The sequence below is a fragment of the Mobula birostris genome, chromosome 19 (assembly GCF_030028105.1).
Source record: "Mobula birostris isolate sMobBir1 chromosome 19, sMobBir1.hap1, whole genome shotgun sequence".
Lineage (NCBI taxonomy): Eukaryota > Metazoa > Chordata > Chondrichthyes > Myliobatiformes > Myliobatidae > Mobula > Mobula birostris.
The window spans coordinates 10225061-10246196 of NC_092388.1; the positions used below are offsets into that span (position 1 = coordinate 10225061).

At 38.0% G+C, this 21136-nt stretch overlaps 1 protein-coding gene across 2 annotated transcripts in view; it reads right to left on the bottom strand.

Annotated features, from left to right (window-relative positions):
• Positions 1–1256: 1256 nt before the first annotated feature.
• Positions 1257–21136, bottom strand: part of tax1bp1b (Tax1 (human T-cell leukemia virus type I) binding protein 1b) — a 118918-nt gene continuing 99038 nt past the window's right edge. For both annotated transcript variants that reach the window (XM_072283210.1, XM_072283209.1), the window contains 2 exons: positions 2311–2402; positions 1257–2193 (listed from right to left, as the gene is read on the bottom strand). In XM_072283210.1, coding sequence (XP_072139311.1) covers positions 1995–2193; positions 2311–2402 — 291 coding nt within the window. In that variant the 3' untranslated portion in view covers positions 1257–1994. The remainder of the gene's footprint in view (positions 2194–2310; positions 2403–21136) is intronic.

Below are 21136 nucleotides of genomic sequence, written 5' to 3' on the forward strand. Positions count from 1 at the left end.
AATATTGATGAAAGGTCGCAGCCAGAAACATTGGCTGTTTGCTCCCCTTCATAGATGTTCCTCCAGCATTTTGTATGGTCTCTTGATTTCCAGCATCTCTGTATAATCCAGTCTCTTGTGTATATTAAGAAATATATTCAGGTGGAAAGATGGGAGTAGATTTAATGTACATTCAAGGACGTGGGAAACAGGATTTGGAGATGAAATCTATTTATAGGGATAGAGGGATCAAGGGTTTATTTTGAGAGTAATGAAAACAGAATTGAAATAAAGGGGCACAGTATCTGAGGCAAGGGAACTGAATGAAGTTGTGTAGTCAGCTGTTTAATGAGAATGGAATAAACAGATCAGCAAATGGGCTTCAAAAGTGGAAAGGCAAATGGGGAGAGAGAAGAGGAAGATTACAGTACAAACCAAATGCAATGGAAGATAGCAACAGAAGTCTGGGTGAGAGAACGAAGCAGTATGGGCAACTAACAAGTTGGGTCTCAGTCTTATTGAAGTTCATGAGCCCAGCACCTTCTGTTGCATGCATGTTGATAGAGAAAACAGTGAACAGACATGAGACTGAGGCTTACCATGGACACAAGATTGATTAGCTACATTCAGCTCTCCTGTTTTTCCAGTGGATTGTAGTAGAACTGCATTCAGTGGCCACTTTGTTAGGTACAGGAATGGAATCTAGTGTGCTCTTCTGCTACTGCAACCCATCTGCTTCAAGTTTTGACCTGCTGTGCACACAAGAGATGCTCTTCTGCACACCACTGGTCTAAAGCATGGTTATTTGAATTACTTTCACCTTTTTGTTATTTTGAATTTCTTCAACCCATCTGGCCATTCTCCTCTGATCTCTCATTAACAAGGCATTTTTGTCCACAGAATTGCTGCTCACTGGATTTTTTTTTTTGCACCATTTTCTGAAAATGCTAGAGAGCGTTGTGCATGAAATCCCAGGAGATCAGCAGTTTCTGAGATACTCAAACCACCCTGTCTGGCACCAACAATCATTCCATAGTCAAAGTCACTTAGATCACATTTCCTCCCCAATCTGATGTTTGGTCTGAACAACAAATGAATCTCTTGACCACAGCTGCATGCTTTTATGTACTGAGTTGCTGCCACAATTGGCTGATGAGATATTTGCTTTAACAAGCCGTTGTACAGGTGTACCTAATAGAGTGGCCAATGAGTGTAGACTTTTTAAGATGTATTGATAGTGTATATTGTCTCTTTGAACAGCTGTGATGTAATCCATGATCAGTAGATAGACTGGACCTGTCTTTATTGTAAAGAGAAATCTTACTGCAACGAAAAACTGGATACATCATTACCAGTGAAAACTGAAACTTAAATACAGTTTTGTGCAGAGACTTAACACAATAGCAAAACTATCTGCAAAATGTATCAGTAGGCATTTACAGAAAGAAATTCAATCACATTATGATAAAGGACATGGTTGACATTTTAGTGAAAGTGCAATTGTTTTACAGAATATATACTCAGGTACAATTGTCCCTGGATTCACATCTCACTTCTGAAACTTCTATCAAGCTGAAATGAAAGAAAAAAACCTCAAACTCAGGATTAACTAATCAACTACTGATTATCTGTAAATTGTCACAGGTTTTGAAAGGTGAAGCACTATCTTTAGGATCCTTAATAGATTACCGGAAATGTACTTTTGTTTGCTAAAGCTACAATGAAGTAAGATTATCATCTATGGCATAATAATAGATGGCATGAAGTTCAAATAAGATACACATTTTCTAGGCAACTATGCAAATTAGTAACATTGTAATGATTAATTCATGCATCTAATAACATATTTATATAATATTTATATTATATTCATGAACAAGGATATTTTTAAAGTAATACAGCAAACTACTGTGAAAGTGGCCTTCAGCGTTAAGATATAGTGTCTTTGCTAAATTATTAACATTAACCAACTTCAGTTATGGAGAAAAAATTGGTAAATAAGCTTTGCAATTTAATCAAAAATGCTGAACGTTTTCAGCAAAATGTGTCATGACATGCTTTTCGAAATATTGCTGGTCACAATCTGGGGCGAACTGCTCACTGCACATGGGACACACCTTCCAGTGGCTGTCAACATGCTCTTCAAACTTGCTCTGATCATAACTCGGGGGAAACACCAGGTCACAAAGTGGACACTTCTTGTGAAGGACAATGCTACAAAGATTTAAAAAAAATATATCCGATTAAAGAATTACTTCGTAACTATTTCATTTATGAGTTAAAAAGTTACACAGAGAATGGATTTCAGTGAATGCTTAAAAAAAAACTTGCCTTGAATTAAAGCAGAAGTGAGCGCCTTGCTCACGTAGAATGAAACTTGGAGTATCAGAAGTGTCGAGTGGTGAAACATTGTCATCATCGTCCTGTCAAAAGAAACAAAGTTTCATATCATACATATGAAAATATGAAGGGCCATTGAGCACATCTCCACAACAGTACTGTGCAGGTAAGCAGCATTTATCATCAGGGACCTCCACAACCCGGGTCATGCACTCTTCTCGCTACTGCCATCAGGAAGAAGGTACAGGAGACTTGGGACTGACACCACCAGGTTCAGGAACAGTTATCACACCTCAACCATCAGGCTCCCGAACCAGTGGGGATAACTTCACTCAACTTTATTTGCCCCATCACTGAACTGTTCCCACAAACAGCGGACTCACTTTCAAGGACTCTTCACCTCATGTCCACAATATTTATTGCTTTATTTCTTATTTTTTCCCCTTTGTATTTGCAGTTTGTTGTCTTTTGCACATTGGTTGTTTGTCCATCCTATTGGATGCGGTCTTTCATTCATTCTAGGATTTACCAAGTATGCCCGCAAGGAAAACTAATCTGAAGGTTGCATATGGTGACATATATGCACTTTGATAATAAATTTACTTTGAATAACTATAGTATAACTAATATAGAAGTGCATGCATGGCAGGGGAACTGTCATGAGCAAAACTATAGTATTTTGTCAGTGCAAAGCAAATCTCTCTATAGTACAAAAATACTGCACTCCAAAGCAGAAATGCCAAGTAATATCTTGTGTTCATATCTAGAAATTATGGTGTTCTATCATAACAAATGACAAATTATTAACTATACAGCAGATTATTGACTCACTTTCAAGGATTCTAATCTCATGTTTTTAATATTATTTATTATTGATTTTTTAAATAGTCAGTTTGTCTTCTTTTGTACTATGGTTGTCTTTGTTGATGTGTAGTTTATCATCCATTCTATTGTATTTTTTTTTGTATCTACTGTGAATGCCCGCAAGAAAATGAATCTCAGGGTAGTATATTGTAACATATATAAACTTTGATAATAAATTTACTTTGAACTTTGAGATTCTGATTATTGATTTAGGTTCATTTGAATACAGACTCAAAATCTATGATAGCAACTCAGATATAATTGCATATAGTTATTTCAAAGACTGAAATCATTTTTCAGCAGCTATGTCAACTATGTCTATACCTAAATAAACATGAAGATCTGAATTACACTTAGACAAAATCTTCTCATAATATTTAATGGCAAGAACATTAAGAAAAACCCTCAGTCATCAACATGCTTGCAACTTTCAATGTGTCCAGTATATAAACTAAACCATAAATAGAACAGTATACATGGAGAAAATATACTGCATATTACATACATCAACCAGTGAACAACTGAAAAAAATAATACTAAGTTTGAAAAGCTTGGTGGTAGAAATTCATTCTGGTTATTATGAGCTAAACACACGATTACAGTAGCATATGCATCTTGTACTCCAGTTCAGAAATTCAGTTTCAATTACCTCAACTGTACTGCTGTATCTAATGTTCAACAAGTGGACCAACAAGTGTTTCCAGGTTGCTGGCATGACAACCATAGTGTTTAACATATATTTCTACCATTCTTATATCGAAGAAACAGGTTTAGAAACATTGTTATGTCAGAATTCAATGTTTGAGCACAGATGGAAAGATTTCCACCATAAATGTGTAATTTCCAAGTCTCCAAAATTATTTAATTTCTATTTTACCTCCATAATGATCCTAATCCAGCAGTAGTCATAATGCATCCTGGTGGTCCATTCACAGTACACCTCTCTCTATCTGTCTATCTCAGCAGATTTGCAGCCCAGTATATTTATTCTGAAGTATTACTTATTCTTTTGTTTAATAGATACCCAGACTGACAAGATTACTAATACCACTAATTTGTGACCTGGGGCATTATTAGTGCCAGCCATATAATCTCTTGTCCGGTGATACTGCTGAGTAAGGTGTTACATGTAGTAAATACTAATGCAGCTGTTTGCAAAATACTAGCAACAAAGCACCAACTAAACTTGTAGAACCTCAGATTAATCTATATTTTGATATTCTGATAAGGATATTAATCATGAAGTCATCTGGTTGAGACTCACAGGTGTGAACTGGTGTTCTACAACTCCAAGAAACAACATAATGTGATTTTTACACAAATCACACAACATATAAATTTTAACTTCAAATTAAATAATTTATTTCAGAGAAACAGACCATTTTATGGTAATACTTAGTTCCACATGAACCTTCATCTTTCACACTCGTGCTCTTGTGGATTCATTTAGTTTTTCTTTAAGTGCATTTACAGTATTCATCTCAGCTGCTCCATGCACAGAATCAGGTTTAATTATCGCTGTCATGTATCATGAAATTTGTCATTTTGCAGCAGTTCAGTGCAATACATTTTAATAAAAAACTATAAATTACAATATACAAAAAAATTAAATTAAATAAGTAGTGTAAAAAAAGTGGAAAAAAGCAGTGAGGCAGTATTCAAGGGTTCATTGGCAGTTCAGAAATCTGATGGCGGAGGGGAAGTAGCAGTCATCATATTTGTTATTTAGCAGTAGCAGTACATTGAACTACATAGTCACAAAAAACTATAAATTATAAGTATATATAAAAAATTAAATAAGTAATATGAAAAGAGAGGTGGGGGGGAAGACACTAATGTGTTCATTATCCATCAACAAATGTGATGGCAGAGGGGAAGGAGCTGTTCCTGAAACACTGAGTGTGTGTCTTCTGGCTCCTGTCCCTTCTCCCTGATGCTAGCAATGAGAAGAGGATATGGCCTGGGTGATGGGGTGCTCTTAATGATGGATACTACCTTTTGAAGGTGTCCTGAATGCTGGTAAAGCAAGTGCGCATATCATGGAGTTGGCAGAGATTATAACTTATTGCAGGTTTTTCTGATCCTGATCCTATGTTCCCTGTCTTTGAGTATTTGACATTTCTATCATGGGAAAGATATTCTGAGCACCTTCCCTCCCTCTGCCTTGTATAATTTTATAAACGTCTATCAGGTCTTCCCTTAGCCTCCATCACTCCAGAGAAAAGAATGCAAATTTGTCCACTCCCCTAGCTTAGATACTTTGATCCAGGCAGCATTCTGGTACATCTCTTCTGATGGCCTCCATTAGTCAGGTCAACCATGCGTGTTGCGTCCCAGCTGTCTATGTAATATACAAGGCAGGGCAGTATGATATGGGGAGCAAGCTGGTTGCCATGTACAGTCTCTATCTCTCTCTCCACACAGCTGATGAATCCAAAGGAACTGCACAGACAGATACTCTTTGGCACCAGTGACATCACAGAGCTACCAGTTAGCACTGAACTCAACGTAGGGACTCCAGCTCCAGAATTTTCCTCGGGGTTTAACTCTCGAAGCCTTCTCTGAGTGGATATAGTTGCCAGGCAGCAGAAATTTAAGAGTCATTTTCTTTCTCCTAGATGAGCTGCTAACCACAGCTGACGAGCCCCATATGCCTGAAGCAACTTGCTTTAAGGTGCCAGTAACCCACCTTTGCCCCCTCTTCTGTCAGTAGAAAGAGTTCCGCTGGGCTTCATAGCTAAGCTACACATGAAGGCCAGGAGCTGGACTTGGCTGTCAGAGGCTATTTGAGACACACGCCACCGGGAGCATTTAATAAGTAGCTTATCCCAACCACCACCTCCCTGGCTCTAACAACCCAAGCAACTAAATCTCTTATTCACCCTTTTAAAGCATCATAATCCTTCCTGTAATGGGGTGACAAGAACTGAAGACAATACTCCAAGTGCGGCTAATCAAAGGTCTAAATTGTTGCAACATGCCTCCCTTACTCATATACTACATGATGAAGAGCAAAGGATCTGCGTGTTTTATTACTAAATGACCAATTGCTCCAACATGTTCAAATTGTACAACCCTGTTTTCAAAAGAGCAGACTTGTGTGAATCATGCATTAACGATCACTGTTTAAATTTTGGTGAGTGATTGAAATGAAATTACCAAAGAAATTACTATTAAAAAAATTACTGAACGGATCCTGACCCGGATCTGGGCCGTACCCTCCAAATATCCGGACCTGCATCTCGGTTTTTTTGTACTACCTTACTTTCCATTTTCCTAATTTTTCTGTTTATGATTTATAATTTAAATTTTTAATATTTACTATCGACGTAATCCAGGGAGCGGGAAGCGCAGAATCAAATATCACTATGATGACTGTACGTTCTAGTATCAATTGTTTGGCGACAATGAAGTATAAAGATGAAGTCAACTATATTTACAACACTTTTTAAAGTAAAATAATTGACCTCAGAACTAATCCAAAATCACCAGAAAGTCTGCAGATGCTAGAAATCCAAAGCAACATACACAAAATGCTGGAGGAACTTAAGCATGTCAGGCAGCATCTATGGAAATTAATAAACAGTCAAAGTTTTGGGCTGAGACCCTTCTTCAGGGTTGTAAAGGAAGGGGGGAGAATGCCAAAAAAAAATGTGACGGAAGGGGACGGAGGCCAGCTGGAAGATGATAGGTGAAGCCAGGTGGGTGGAAAAGGTAAGGGCTGGAAAGGAAGGAATCTGATAGGAGAGGGGACTGGACCATAGGAGAAAAGGAAGAAGCTCTTCCACTTTCTCTCAACAGAGAAAAAAAAAATGGAACATGAAATTTACTGGGACTGGAAAACATGGGTTAGTGATTAGGTAGGGTCTCCAATTTGTACTTGACTCATGTCATTCTACATACCCACAATAGAGAGGATTCTAACATGCTGTATTACTGCTTGGTATGAAAACCGCAGTGTCAGACAGGAAGGCTCGAAAACAGGTAGTCAAAACTGCCCAATGCTTTACTGGCACCAGCCTACCTGCCAACAAGGGCATATATATGGAAAGATGCCAGAAAAAGGCCAGTAAAGTCATGAAGGATCCGACACAACCTGTTCACGGACAGTCTGTCTCACTCTCATCCGAGAGGAGGCTATGTAGCATCCATTCCAGGACCACCAGATTCAAAAACAATCATCTTCCAAAGCAGTGAAGCTGATCAACATCTCCACCCACTAACCTCACCACTATATTATTATTTCCCATTAGTCATCTTATGTTGAACCTAGCGTCACTTTATGGACATAAAATGAATACACACACACAAACTCTAATGCATTTTAATTTATTATGTTTTCTATTACTGTGTTCTTTATCTTTTGTGCGTTTTTTGTGCTGCATCAGATCCAGAGTAACAATCATTTTTGTTCTCCTTATACTCACGTACAAGAAATTACATTAAACAATCTTGAATCCTCATTTGTTAAAAGATACAGCCAGTGACATTAAACCTGATTCTGTAACAGGGGCTTCTGGTCCAAGAAGCCACTGCCTCCCAATTACACCCATGTGCCTAATTAACCTACTAACTTGTAGGCCTTTAGACTATGGGATGAAACTGGAGCACCCAGAGGAAACCTAGGCAATCACAAGGGGAACGTACAAACTCCTCATAGACAGCAGTGGAACTGAAGCTAGTGTTACTCTTACCACTACACTTGCGAGTGTTCCATTTCAGTTCAGATCACACTGATCCAAGAATAAATTTTTATAAATACTTAAAAAAAATTGCTCTCTAATCATTCATTAGCTTTCAAAGAATATGGAAAGTATAAGAATTCTTGTTAGCTAATTTATTGCCAAGTATCTTTTTCCTCGGTTATACTATAATACACCATAATGTACAAAAGACTGCCAGTTTACCTGGTGCTTTTGAGGACCTTGCCAAGGATGATACCAACCAAGATACAACAAATGATCCAGGGAGCGTAGCAGACTAGTAATCATTAATACTAACGACAGGTATATTCCTACACCCTTGATTAATCTTAACAGTTTGAATTTTGATTTTATATTTCAATTATGCAAAGAATATCAAAGATATTCACATCATCTGCTACCTTCACAGAGATCCAGCCCCACTTCCTGCAAATGCTCACTTCCAAAGGACATAAATAATTTATAAAACAATGAAGTAAATTTAATCTCATCTGATTACAACTGAAGTGACTGCCATTTGGAGAGGTGAAAACACATTTGTTCAATCTGGATTCTCGATTCAGTCCTTATGTGTATCCAAATAATCTTTGAAATATTTAAATAAAGTTAGGCATTAATCCATGAATCATAAAGCAAAAAGAACAAAACAGATTCATCAAATATCCACTGACATTCTAATGATCTTCTTTAAAATTTAAGTAGCCCCTTAAGAATCTCAGCCTTACCATTATGGTAACGATTACATGTGGGGCAAAAGGTGCAGATATAAATCCCATTCCTCAAATTTGTGCTCAGAGTTTATGTTAAAGATTAGGGGAGCGCAGAAAGAACTGCCTTTTGGGTGAGACATTAAATTGAGCCCAGCTCTATGCTTTAAATCTTACGGGATGACATGAAGGTGATCCCCTGGCATCTCTGCCAATACTAATTACTCCCCCAAACTTTAAGTTCACAGATGCATGTTCTTTATTTTACTGCTGTTTATAGGGCACTGTAATCAAAATGGCATCATGTTTCATAAATTACAAGAGTTTAAATCACAAAAGTATTTATAAAGCTTTGAAATTTGCATCACCTGGCCTTTTGTAACGATGACTGTGAACAAGCTAATTAAGGTCTGAGACCTTGGTAAATATTATCTGAGAGCTCAAATCTCTTGGGGTGCCCAAACGTTTGGCATGGTGCTCCTTTCCTTTTTTTGCCCCCACTCTAAAATTGTACAAAACAAAAATAATACACTAATCTTGCTTAAAATGTTGAAAAGAATGTTTCATCTTTAACTTTATGACTTTTGGAGATCAGTTCATCTTCTACTCACTTAACTATTCACGGTAACAGAAATTTTGACCAGGGTGCCCAAACTTTTGCATGACACTGTAAATCAATACATAAAAGCCAGTTTCCTCTTGAGGATACGTTTAGGATATCCTGTTACACACCACTATGCAACGCCATGTAATCAGTCACATTACTCATGATTTGACTGATCCAAAAGTAGAGAAAAAAATCTTCCCATTTAAAACAGAATTTTGAAAGTGACCATCTCTATGTCGTAGCCAGACAACTTGTAATGATACATACACAAAATAAAAAAACAACATTTAAATGGTTTTATTCAGAATAAAATGACAGAATTAATGAAAATGAAAAAACAAGTTTTAATACAATATTATTTTGGATATGGGAGTATGGGAGAGATAAAAAATAATTTAACTGGCTACTTTCTTACTTTCTCTGAAAACTGAACATGTGATGAAGAGTTTTTTTTCCCCCCAAAGAGTAAGATCTTTTCTCTCTGGCACTTTGGGCAGCAGACTATTGCACTGCTCCGATCAATAACAGTAAAGTGTCAAAATCAGCAGCATACAAGTATATAATTATCCAAACGATGTCTTTCTTCCACTTTAATAGTTGAAGGAGTCATGCTATGAACAAGATACTAAATGTTTTTGGATAGTAAGATTCCATACCATAATGTTAAGATAACGGAGTTAACTCCAATGCCATTATTCGTCTCCTACCCAACGTCTCTAAAATTCTGCTGTTTTATCAAGAGACTATTGGGCACAAATTGGTTCTCATGCTTCTTGCATTAAGACTGACTAACTTCATAAACTGTAAAGTGATTTCAAATGCCCTTAATGTTGTAATTGGAATAGTATGTAGATTAGCTTTATTTGTCACATGTACATTAAAATATACAGTGAAATATGACATTTGTGTCAAATTAAATCAGCCAAGAATATGCTGGGAAACTTACAACTGTCGCTGCACTTCTGGCAACAACTCACTAACCCTAACCATACATCTTTGGATGTAGGAGGAAACTGAGCACCCAGAGGAAACCCACATGGTCACGGGCTGAATGTGCAACCTCTTTACAGGCAGGGTGGGAAGTGAACCCTCACTGTTGATCGCTGGCTAGCACTGTAAAGTGATAGTGTAATATACGTTAGTTTTAATATTTTTATACTATTTAGTGCCACAATTCCTTAGTCACTCATTTTTGCAATTAAAGAATAAAGTTTTTAAAAAGAGGAGGCTTTACTTAATGAGGTGATAGGAATAGGACCAAATGATTGTATAATCTGGCACACTGGATGCTTCACTGATCCACACAAAAAGAATGATACAGCCAGAGGACCATATTACTGAATAGGGAAAACAACATTCCACACAGAAAAAACCCTTTAGAAAACGTGAAAGCTGTCAATTTTAATTCTGCAAAATCTGTCAATCATTATCTCCACAAGAAAAAACACTGTTCGGCTTTGCACCATGCTTGCCAGCGGTCAGTTCTGAGTGATCTGTATATCCATGTAATGTTAGCCAAGCGTGTCACACATGTCACAGTGCAGTCAGATGTATCAGCTAAATTGCCCAGTTGGGCTGCTCCTCTCATCGGTTCTGTCAGCAGCGCTCTCATTTCTTGAGCACTAACAGTGCATAAATAGCTGCAGCAGACACTGATGAGGATCACAGTGCTGATGGACAGTGAGGTCGGCCTCAAAGCACCCATCAACAGTCAATGAGATACTGCATCACTGGAGGATGTGTCCAAATCGGCTTGCAATTTGAGTAAACATCTGCCGAAAAACTCGTGTATGGATCACATGGACCAATCAGCAGATGTGAACTGAACAAATAAATTAGTGACAATTAGAAAATACTTAAACATTGTAGGTGAATTGATACTGTATGCTCATGGAACCTTTTATGATATTATTGTTTGCAAAGTGATGACAGTCTGCAAACATGTTTATTATCCATTTTTTAAAATCACTTAGGATTTAATAGATCCCAGAAATGAATTTGCTTATTGGCAATTATATTTTAAACAACACTACCCACCTCCTTTGCTCATGCAATACCCCATATCCATCCCAACCTACACCCCTTGGCATAATTTTGCACAACTGGTTGAATTCAATGCTGCAGTAAAATTGTTTTAAATTATAATACAGGTTAAATATTTTGCTTTAGATATTTTTAATGTAAATGCTTATGATGCTGTCTACATATTTACATTTTAGCATCTGGAAGTAGATCACTGTACGAGTGCAACCATGCATATGGAGATCTCCCTCCTGGGCAAGGGAATTAGTGCCTCAGCATCAGAACGGACTACTAACTGAATGAAAAACATAACAAGGTTTGCTGGTGCAGGCTTCTGTCTACTCTTGAAATTCTTGAAAATGAATTAAATTTTATTGGATTAAGACAAGATGGTTATCCTGAAAGGAGATATTCTCTTCTGCTATCTTCCCATGCAATAATACAGGTCAAATAGCAATATCAGAAGAAAACATTTCACCAAATTCATTCACAGATTCTCCTGCCTTCTCTTGTAAGCCAAACTATTAGTTAAATGATTACTGCAAAATTACAAAAATGAAAGTGAAATGTGGAAATGCAAATTCTGGGCACCTTCAAACTAAGATTACAATGAAAATTAAATAACACTCCAAATCAAACAACAGCAATGAATATTTAAAATTGGAGGTTTCATATTCACTCTATAATGAAAACTGAGCATTTTGCTTGAAAGCAGCACAGCAGTTCTAAAATATCTCAACTAAATTCCGTGATCAGCTTTGACAGAATACTTCAAATAAAAATCTCAGTCAGCTGTTCGTTCAGTACCACGTTCAACAATACTGGCAACATGATGCAGGTTGCAGTCGGTCCAGTTTTAAGTGCAAGTCAAGCATACTTGCATTATAAATCACTAGAACGGTTGAGGCGTATGGCAGAAAGGTAGAACTGATTCTGGTCATCACACATACAGGATTTGATATCACATTGCTGATGGGATAGCATTTGGGTGAGGAGGCAGAGGACCACAATGGAGATCACTATTAAGCCATTTTAGAAATTCTATGAAATGACAAAATAGCATACAATTACTAATTACAAAGTATACTTAGATTAGACAAGGAAGGACTGTATTTGGAGATGGCCTGGTCAACCATATTGAGAAAGGTTAATGCACTTTGATGACTAGCTCAACTGGCAACATTCTGATTTTGATTAGGCTATATATTGCTGAAGTACGAGTGAAAATTTATTAGGGCAGTACAGAGAAGGAATTGCAGGAAATATAGATACTAGTTTGTTCATTTGAATTTGTAAGTTATGCACTTAGAATTTTCAATGATAAATTTTCATGATTACTTGATTTTTTAAATCCACTACAATAAGAGCTTGCAGATCAGAATTTTCAGGAGTTTTGCTGTTCATGCATCAACTGATCATCCACAAAAGACTTTTCGTTGCAAAGCACCCTTCACAAGCACTGAAAATTTCAAAGTATGTTAAGTACTTATTTGAATTGCAATCACCATTAATAAACTGTGATGAAGCTGCTAAGAGCTTACAAACAGTAATATGATTAATACCATGTTTTACTTTAAAATAATTCTGGGTAAAGGAAAAGTATAGGGGAAGAACTCTGCTTGCCCCTTCTTTAAAATAGTGTCATGGGATTTTTCAATTTCCAAGGGAAATTTGTCCACATGCAGAGCTCCGCATACAATACAAATTCTCCCAGCACTACATTAGTGTGACATTGTTCTTTAATCTCTAATGCAGAATTTGAAATGACAACATTTGACTTAGCGGCAAGACTGCTACCACAAAGCCACCATTACAGCTGCCTTCAGAAAATAAACACTGAAAAGCTTCCTGACATTGGGATAATTTAAGACTGGCCTGTAGCAACAGAAGTGTAATTTCTACTCTACTGTGTTCTGCCTCATTTATCAAGAAAAGTATACCTCAAGTAGCAATGAGATGCTTCCTGTTAAAACCTGTAGTTAAACCCAGTCATTTCCAAAATAAGCAGCCAGTTGTTTCTGATTTCAAGCAGTTAAGAGTTTTCTTAAGCAGCAAGATGCTGCTATTCCAGATAAAAGGTCAAATTTCAATATCATTCAACAATTCATCAGCGAGTACACACACCTTCATGTTTTCATTCAAACAGTACATGAGACTAAGGAACAATTCTGAGATTGTGATTTATAGGATTTTTGAAAATGATTGACAAAAAAGGGAAAGGCAATTTTTTCACGATTAAGGGTACCTGGAACAAGAAAGCACCACCTTAGAATTCAGACAACACTGCAATAAATATGACTATTTAATAAAGTCAGGTATTGCTGCTTATGTCAGTTACAGGACTGTCATTATTATAATTGATAGGGATCATAGACATGGGCAGAACAGAAAAAGTGCTGAAGCCACAAAAAAGTGACATGATTAAAAATATAATGAAAATGAAATTTGGCAAATTTGGTCTAAAAAGAGAAATTACAGACCACATACTTTTTATATCTATTCATTTCAAGAATCTATTTATCTATATATTTTGGAAATTCTAAAAAGGACCTGAAAACTGAATTAATGTTGCCAGAGAGTCAGCCCAGAGAATGAGCCAAATGCTCATTATTAGTAGTGGAGTACTTATGAAAAACAGGAAATTCATGCAAAACTCTGAACGCCTGAGATTTTATTAAAGACATGTTTTTTAAAAACACTATTATTTCCTCTCTCAGAAAAAGCTATCTAATAGGCAAAACACACCAATATATTACAGCCATTAAACAGGAGCTTGCAATATTTCCCTTGACAGTTCTGACTTATTCTCTTAGCAATCTAAAGCAGCCAATAACAAATATGTAATCAAAAGTGACTTGCATAAAAATAGCCATCAATGGGCAATATGTTGGAATATGTAACATGCTCTTTACAATAAGGAAGGTATGTATTCAGTGTGAACAATTTAGATTCAGATTGAAAGACAAAGAACAGCAGATGCTGGAAATCTGAAAAAAAAACAAGTTAAAACAGGGAATACTCAGTTTATATCTCACGTAATCTAATTTTCCATCAGAATCTCTCGGATCAATAGTGTATCTATAAAATTGCCATATGAGATATGATTTCATACCATAATCTCCGTGAGCTCTTGTGCTTTCATCCTCAATCTGATTTTTTTTTAACCTCTGCTATTGATTACTTATTCAAAAGTACTTTTTATTTTCTGACCTAGACAAGATCACCATTTCAGTCACTGTTCTTTCCCAGCTCTGTATTATGAAAATAGTTCTACAGATACGGGGACCATCAAGTGGGTCAGAGCTCACTTTGAGTGTCACAGCCTCGAAAACAGCTCATTATTGCATTGTATAATCGTCCAACATTTAACTTTCTGCAGACATAAATATACACATGAAAATAAACTGGCATGGTGAAGAGTGTAGGGAAGAGAAATGTAATAGTGAATCAAAGACTAGCAATGGTATGAAACTGTAGTTTTGCATACTTAAAACTACATTCATAAATTTACTCGACTTTGTAATGTTTACATAGATGATATGAAATAGCAGCAAATTTACAGGTATGCCAATTTAATTACACAAAAGAAGGAACTGTTACATCAATGTAAAAGATCTGTTCGGAATATAAGAAAATGTAAACACAGTTACTGCAGCAATATCAGTTTCAATTTAGCTGAAATAAAGCTCCAAGATTCCTGACTAAATTCAATTACTCTTGTAGGATGTTTATGTGAAGAATCTACTGAATCATACATAAATGACTAAAATCACTCTAGCTTTTGAAAGATTATCATCTGACAAAAGTATAGTGAAAATGGCCTATGAAGCAAAGAAAACAACATAAGCTCTCATTTCTAAAACATTAAGCTAGTTTCATGTTCTTTATAGGACTTGCAATTTTGTAAAACCTCTGACCCAAAGACAATCTGCTCATTGGAACACATTAGAATCCCTCTGTCTCATTACAAAAGCTGAGCCATGTCAGCAAATGAGCACAAGACACAAGCGATCTTCCTCATGGGTCTGCAGAAGGGCAAAGAGGATCAAAGGCACTTAGATCAGAGTGAATACAGTGCTAATTAAACTGCAGCAGATGACGAAAAGAACTTGTCACATGTAGTACTTGCACTAAGGATGGTCATATTAGAAATGCAGAATGAGCACCATCATAGGTAACATCGCCGAGTGCAAATTTCTATCCTTTCAATGTGCTGGGAAACTTGTGACAGTTTCTCTAATTATATGCAATAACAGGCAGAAAAAGGACAAAAGTCAGGAAGGTGAAAATCATTCTCCTTTCCTCAGATGCTGAGCCCTAGATTTGAAATAGTTTCTGTCTGTACACTGCTCAGCTTCAACAAAGGTTAATAGCAATTAAACGCAGCAAACTAGACCAAATGAGAAACAGGTCATGATACTGCTGTACTCATTGTGAACAAAATTCCAAACAATCGAGCTCTGCTACTTGAAATTCACAGAGCACAAAAAATTGCCACCAGGAAATAAATTTGCATTTTTCTTTTTATCCAAACCCTCTAATACTAATCTTAGTTACTATGCACCAATGACATAAAAATCAAATTAAAATAAATTATGGCAAATGTTTAATTGCAAACTGTAACTGGAGATGTTGGCTTTCACTCATCCACATTAATAAGACAATAAGATATAGGAGCAGAATTAGGCCATTCAGCCTATTGAGTCTGGTCTGCCACTTGAACATAGCTGATCCATTTCCCTCTCAACCCCATTCTGCTGTTTTCTCCCTGTAACCTTTCACATCCTGACTTGTCAAGAATCTATCAACCTCTGCCTTAAATACACCTAATCATCTGGCCTCCACAGCTGACTGTGGCAATTAATTCCACAGATTCAACAACATCTGGCTAAAGATATTCCTCATCTCCATTCTAAATGGACATCCCTCTATTCTGAGGCTGTGTCCTCTGCTCCTAAACTCTCTCACAAAGGAAACATCCTCATCACATCCACTCTATCTAGGCCTTTCAACATTTAATGGGTTTCATTCTTCTAAATACCAGCGAGTATAGGCCCAGGGCTATCAAACACTCCTCATATGACAAGCATTTCATTCCTGGAATTATTTTCGTGAACTTCCTTTGAACTCTCTCCAATGCTAGCACATCCCTTCTTAGATAAGAGGCCCAAAACTGCTCAAAATACTCCAAGTGAGCCTCAGCATCAAATCTTTGTTTTTTATATTCTAATTAATATTGTGCTCAGCTCTTCTACTACTACGGTTATGGGTTGCCTCATTATAGAAAGGATGCAGAAGCTTTATAGAGGGTGCAGAAGAGATTTACCAAGATGCTGCCTGGATTAGAGAGCACGTCTTATGAGAAAAGTTTAAGTGGCTTTTCACCTTGGAGCGAAAGAGAACAAGAGGTGATGACAGAGGCTCACAAGATGATAAGGAGGAATAGTGGAGGAAAGGGAATTATAGATGCAAGAGAGAGCAGTTGACCCAAATTGATTGGAAAAGAACACTAGCAGGTATGACAACAGAACAACAATGGCTGGAATTCCTGGAAGCAGCTTGAAAGCCACAGGACATAGACATCTCAAAGAGGAAGAAGGATTCTAAAGGAAAGACGACACAACCATGACTAAGAAGTCAACACCAACATAAAAGCCAAAGAGAGGCCATATAATAGAGCAAAAAAATTATCAGTGGGAAGTAGAGGATTGGGAAACTTTCAGAGGCCAACAGAAGGCAAATAAAAATTCATTAAGGTAAAGAAGGAATATGGAAGTAAGCTAGCCAACAATATTAACAAGAACAACAAAAGCTTCTTTTACATAAAGTATAAAAGAGAGATGAGACTGGATATCAGATCACTTACTACCTCTCCAATCGATGTTAGAGAGGTAGTAATGGGGAATAATGAAATGGCAAACAAACTGAATAGTATTTTGCATCAGTCTTCACTGTGGAAGACACTAGCAGTATGGTGGAAGTTCCATGTGTCAGGGAACATGAAGCATGTGAAGTTACCAAACTAGAGAGAAGTTTTGGGAAATCGAGAGGTCTGAAGGTAGATAAGTCACTTGGACCAGATGGTGTATATCCCAGGGTTCTGAAAGAGGTGGCTGAAGAGATTGTGAAGGCATTAGTAGTGATCTTTCAAGAATCACTAGATTCTGGAATGGTTCCGGAGAACTAGAAAATTGCAAATGTCACTCCACTCTTCAAGAAGGGAGATAGACAGAGCAAAGGAAACAAGTCAGTTTGATCTCAATAGTTGGGAAGATGTTGGAGTCAATTCTCAAGGATGAAGTCACAGGGTACTTGGAGGCACATGATAAAATAGGCCAGCATGCTTTCTTCAAGTGAAAATCTTGCCTGACAAATCTGTTGGAAAAGGAAGCCTTTTCTGGTTCGATGCTGATGATTAGTGGTGTTCCAGAAGGGTCTGTTTGGACAGATTTTTTTTACATTATATGTCAATGACTTGGATGATGGAATTAAGTGCTTTATTGCAAAGTTTTCAGATGATATGAAGATAGGTGGATGAGCAGCTAGTTTTGCAGAATTAGAGAGACTACAGAAAAACTGAAACAGATTAGGAGAATGGGCAAAGAAATGAGAGATGGAATATAGCGCCAGGAAGTGTGTAGTCAAGCGCTTTGGTAGAAAAATTAAAAGTGTACACTATTTTCTAAATGGAGAGAAAATACAAAAAACTGAGGTGCAAAAGGCCTTGGGAGTTCCTGTGCAGGATTCCCTAAAGGTTAATTTGCAGGTTGAGTCCTTGGTGAGAAAGGCAAATGAGATGTTAGCATTCATTTCAGGAGAACTAGAATAAAGAAGCAAGGAGGTAATGTTGAGGCTTTATAAAAGCACTGGGGAGGTCTCACTTAGGATACTGTGAGCAGTTTTCGCCCCCCTTATCTATGAAAGAAAGTGGTGAAAAGAGAGAGGGTTCAAAGGAGGTTCATGAAAATGATTCCAGAATTGAATGACTTGTCATATGAAGAGCATCTGATGGCTTTGAGCTTGTATTCACCAGAATTCAGAAGAATGAGAGGTGACCTCATTGAAACCTATCAAATGGAGAAAGGCTTGAATAGAGTGGATGTGGAGAGGATATTTCCTGTGATGGGAAGAGTCTAAGACAGGCAGACACAGTCTCAGAATGGAGGAGTATCCATTTAGAACAGAGATAAGGAGGAATTTCTTTAGCCAAAGAATGGTAAATCTGTGGAATTCTTTGCCACAGGCAGCTGTGGAAGCCAAGTACTTATGTATATTTTAAGACAGAGGTTGATCATTCTTGATTGGTCAGGGCATGAAGGGATATGGGGAGAAGGCAGGAGATTGGAGCTAAGAGGAAAATTGCTTCAGCCATGATGAAATGGTGGAGCAGACTCGATAGGCCAAATGGCCCAATTCTGCTCCTATATTGTATGGTCTTATAGATCAAGCGGACAGACAGATTTTTCCCAGGGTGGAAATGGCTAATATGACAGGAAATAACTTTAAGGTGATTGACAGAAAGTATGCAGGCATGGGGTGGGGGTGGGGAGAAATTGTTAGAGGTACTTTTTAAAAGTTTAAAAGCACAGAGTAGAATGCAATGCCAGGGGTGTTAGTAGAGGCAGTTACATTAGGGACATTTAAGAGACTCTTAGATAGGCACAAGAATGGTAGAAATATAGAGGACTATGTGGGAGGCAATGCAAATATTAAATTTGATATTTCCAACTTCATGACTTCCAGCATCAAGAGGTCACAAAATTCTGGTGTTCTTGTCTTAATTTGCACAAATCTTCCCTTCTCAGACAATCCCTTAGGATTGAGGATAACTTGTCATCTGTGATTTTGTGGGTTCTTAGCTGACTAATTGATGCCAATGTAGGCAACACAAGTGCTTTCCACAAAATGGCAGGAGCTGCCTGCCAGGTTGGGGAGATGACTGGATTGAGATGGGACAGTCTTTCCGCCTGTTATGCAGGGCTACAGAGTGCTATGAGTGCTTATACTTAACCTTCTCAAAATCAATGCTCCTTCACCAATTTCACAGGACATGGCCAGGAATTTGCAAGGAAGCTTAGAGTACATCCTTAAATCATTTCCTCGGCTTGCTTTTTGGTGGGGTGGGTGGGGGGGGGGGTGGTGCATAATGTTTCCATGAAAGAGCTTAGCCTGTCTGCTTTAGGAATCTTGAATCAGGAATGAGAGCAACAGTGACTCCTCAATGCAGCTACTAGAAACAATCAGAGCCTTAATGCTGTCAATGTTAGCCTTGGCAACACACAGACAATGCAAGAACAACTCAGTAGGTCAGGCACAGCAGCATTTATAGATGTTTTGGGACGAGACCCTTCACCAGAACATTAAAGGATGTGGCCTCAGATAGGATAAGACAGTTGCCTCTTCTCCTTCCAGTGAATTTGGAACATTCTACATAGACAGTGTATTTTTGTGCCTGCAGTAGATAGTCCAAGTATCAGAGCATAGGGAAATGCAGCGATAAATCATCATGACATCATAAATTTTGTGCTTGGTCTGAGATTTTCAAGTACCCTTTTTCATGCTTTCCAGGGTCTTGCCATGAACCTTTCTTGCTGGAGCGCAGAGCTGTGCAGCAGGACCAAGCTAACTTGTAGACATCACAAAAGGCCCAAACTCCTCTATGCTTCAGAGAATGAATCTTCTACGGCTTGGAGCTCAGTCTGCATGCATACAAGCAGGTATGTCCAAAACTCAGGGGTTAACTTCTAAACCTCTCCAATTCTCTCTCCTATTTCCACTCAATCTTGAAAACCTACCTTTCTGAGAAAGGTAAACACGAGGAATTCTGCAGACGCTGGAAATTCAAGCAATACACATCAAATTTGCTGGTGAATGCAGCAGGCCAGGCAGCATCTCTAGGAAGAGGTACAGTCGACGTTTTGGGGCGAGACCCTTCGTCAGGACTAACTGAAGGGAGAGCTAGTAAGAGATTTGAAAGTGGGAGGGGGAGGGGGAGATCCAAAATGATAGGTGAAGACAGGAGGGGGAGCCAAGAGCTGTACAGGTGATTGGCAAAAGGGATATGAGAGGATCATGGGACAGGAGGCCCAGGGAGAAGGAAAAGGGGGGAGGGTGGGGAAACCCAGAGGATGGGCAAGGGGTATAGTCAGAGGGACAGAGGGAGAAAGAGAGAGAGAGAAAGAATGTGTGTATATAAATAAATAATGGATGGGGAACGAGGGGGAGGTGGGGCATTAGTAGAAGTTAGAGAAGTCAATGTTCATGCCATCAGGTTGGAGGCTACCCAGACAGAATATAAGGTGTTGTTCCTCCAACCTGAGTGTGGCTTCATCTTTACAGTAGAGGAGGCCGTGGACAGACATATCAGAATGGGAACGGGATGTGGAATTAAACTGTGTGGCCACTGGGAGATCCTGCTTTCTCTGCCTGGGCCTCCTGTCCCATGATCCTCTCATATCCCCTTTGCCAATCACCTGTCCAGCTCTTGGCTCCATCCCTCCCCCTCCTGTTTTCTCCTATCACTTTGGATCTCCCCCTCCCCCTCTCAAATCTCTTACTAACTCTTCCTTCAGTTAGTCCTGACGAAGGGTCTCGGCCCGAAATGTCGACTGTACCTCTTCCTAGAGATGCTGCCTGGCCTTCTGCATTCACCAGCAAATTTGATGTGTTTTCTGAGAAAGGTGTCAGTCACTTAGTTTTTCAGAATACTGGGAATTGTCAAGACAATAGGCCAATGCATCTACCAACAAAAAGTGAAAAACTTTTGGTCTTGATTGAACAACTTCCACTTAGCTAACTATAAAGTTACAGCAACTGCTGAAACATTGCCCTGGTATTTACACTTAAGCATGAAAAAGTGTGATTTTTGTTAACCAATACATTGATATTAAACACATATGAAAATAATTCACTGC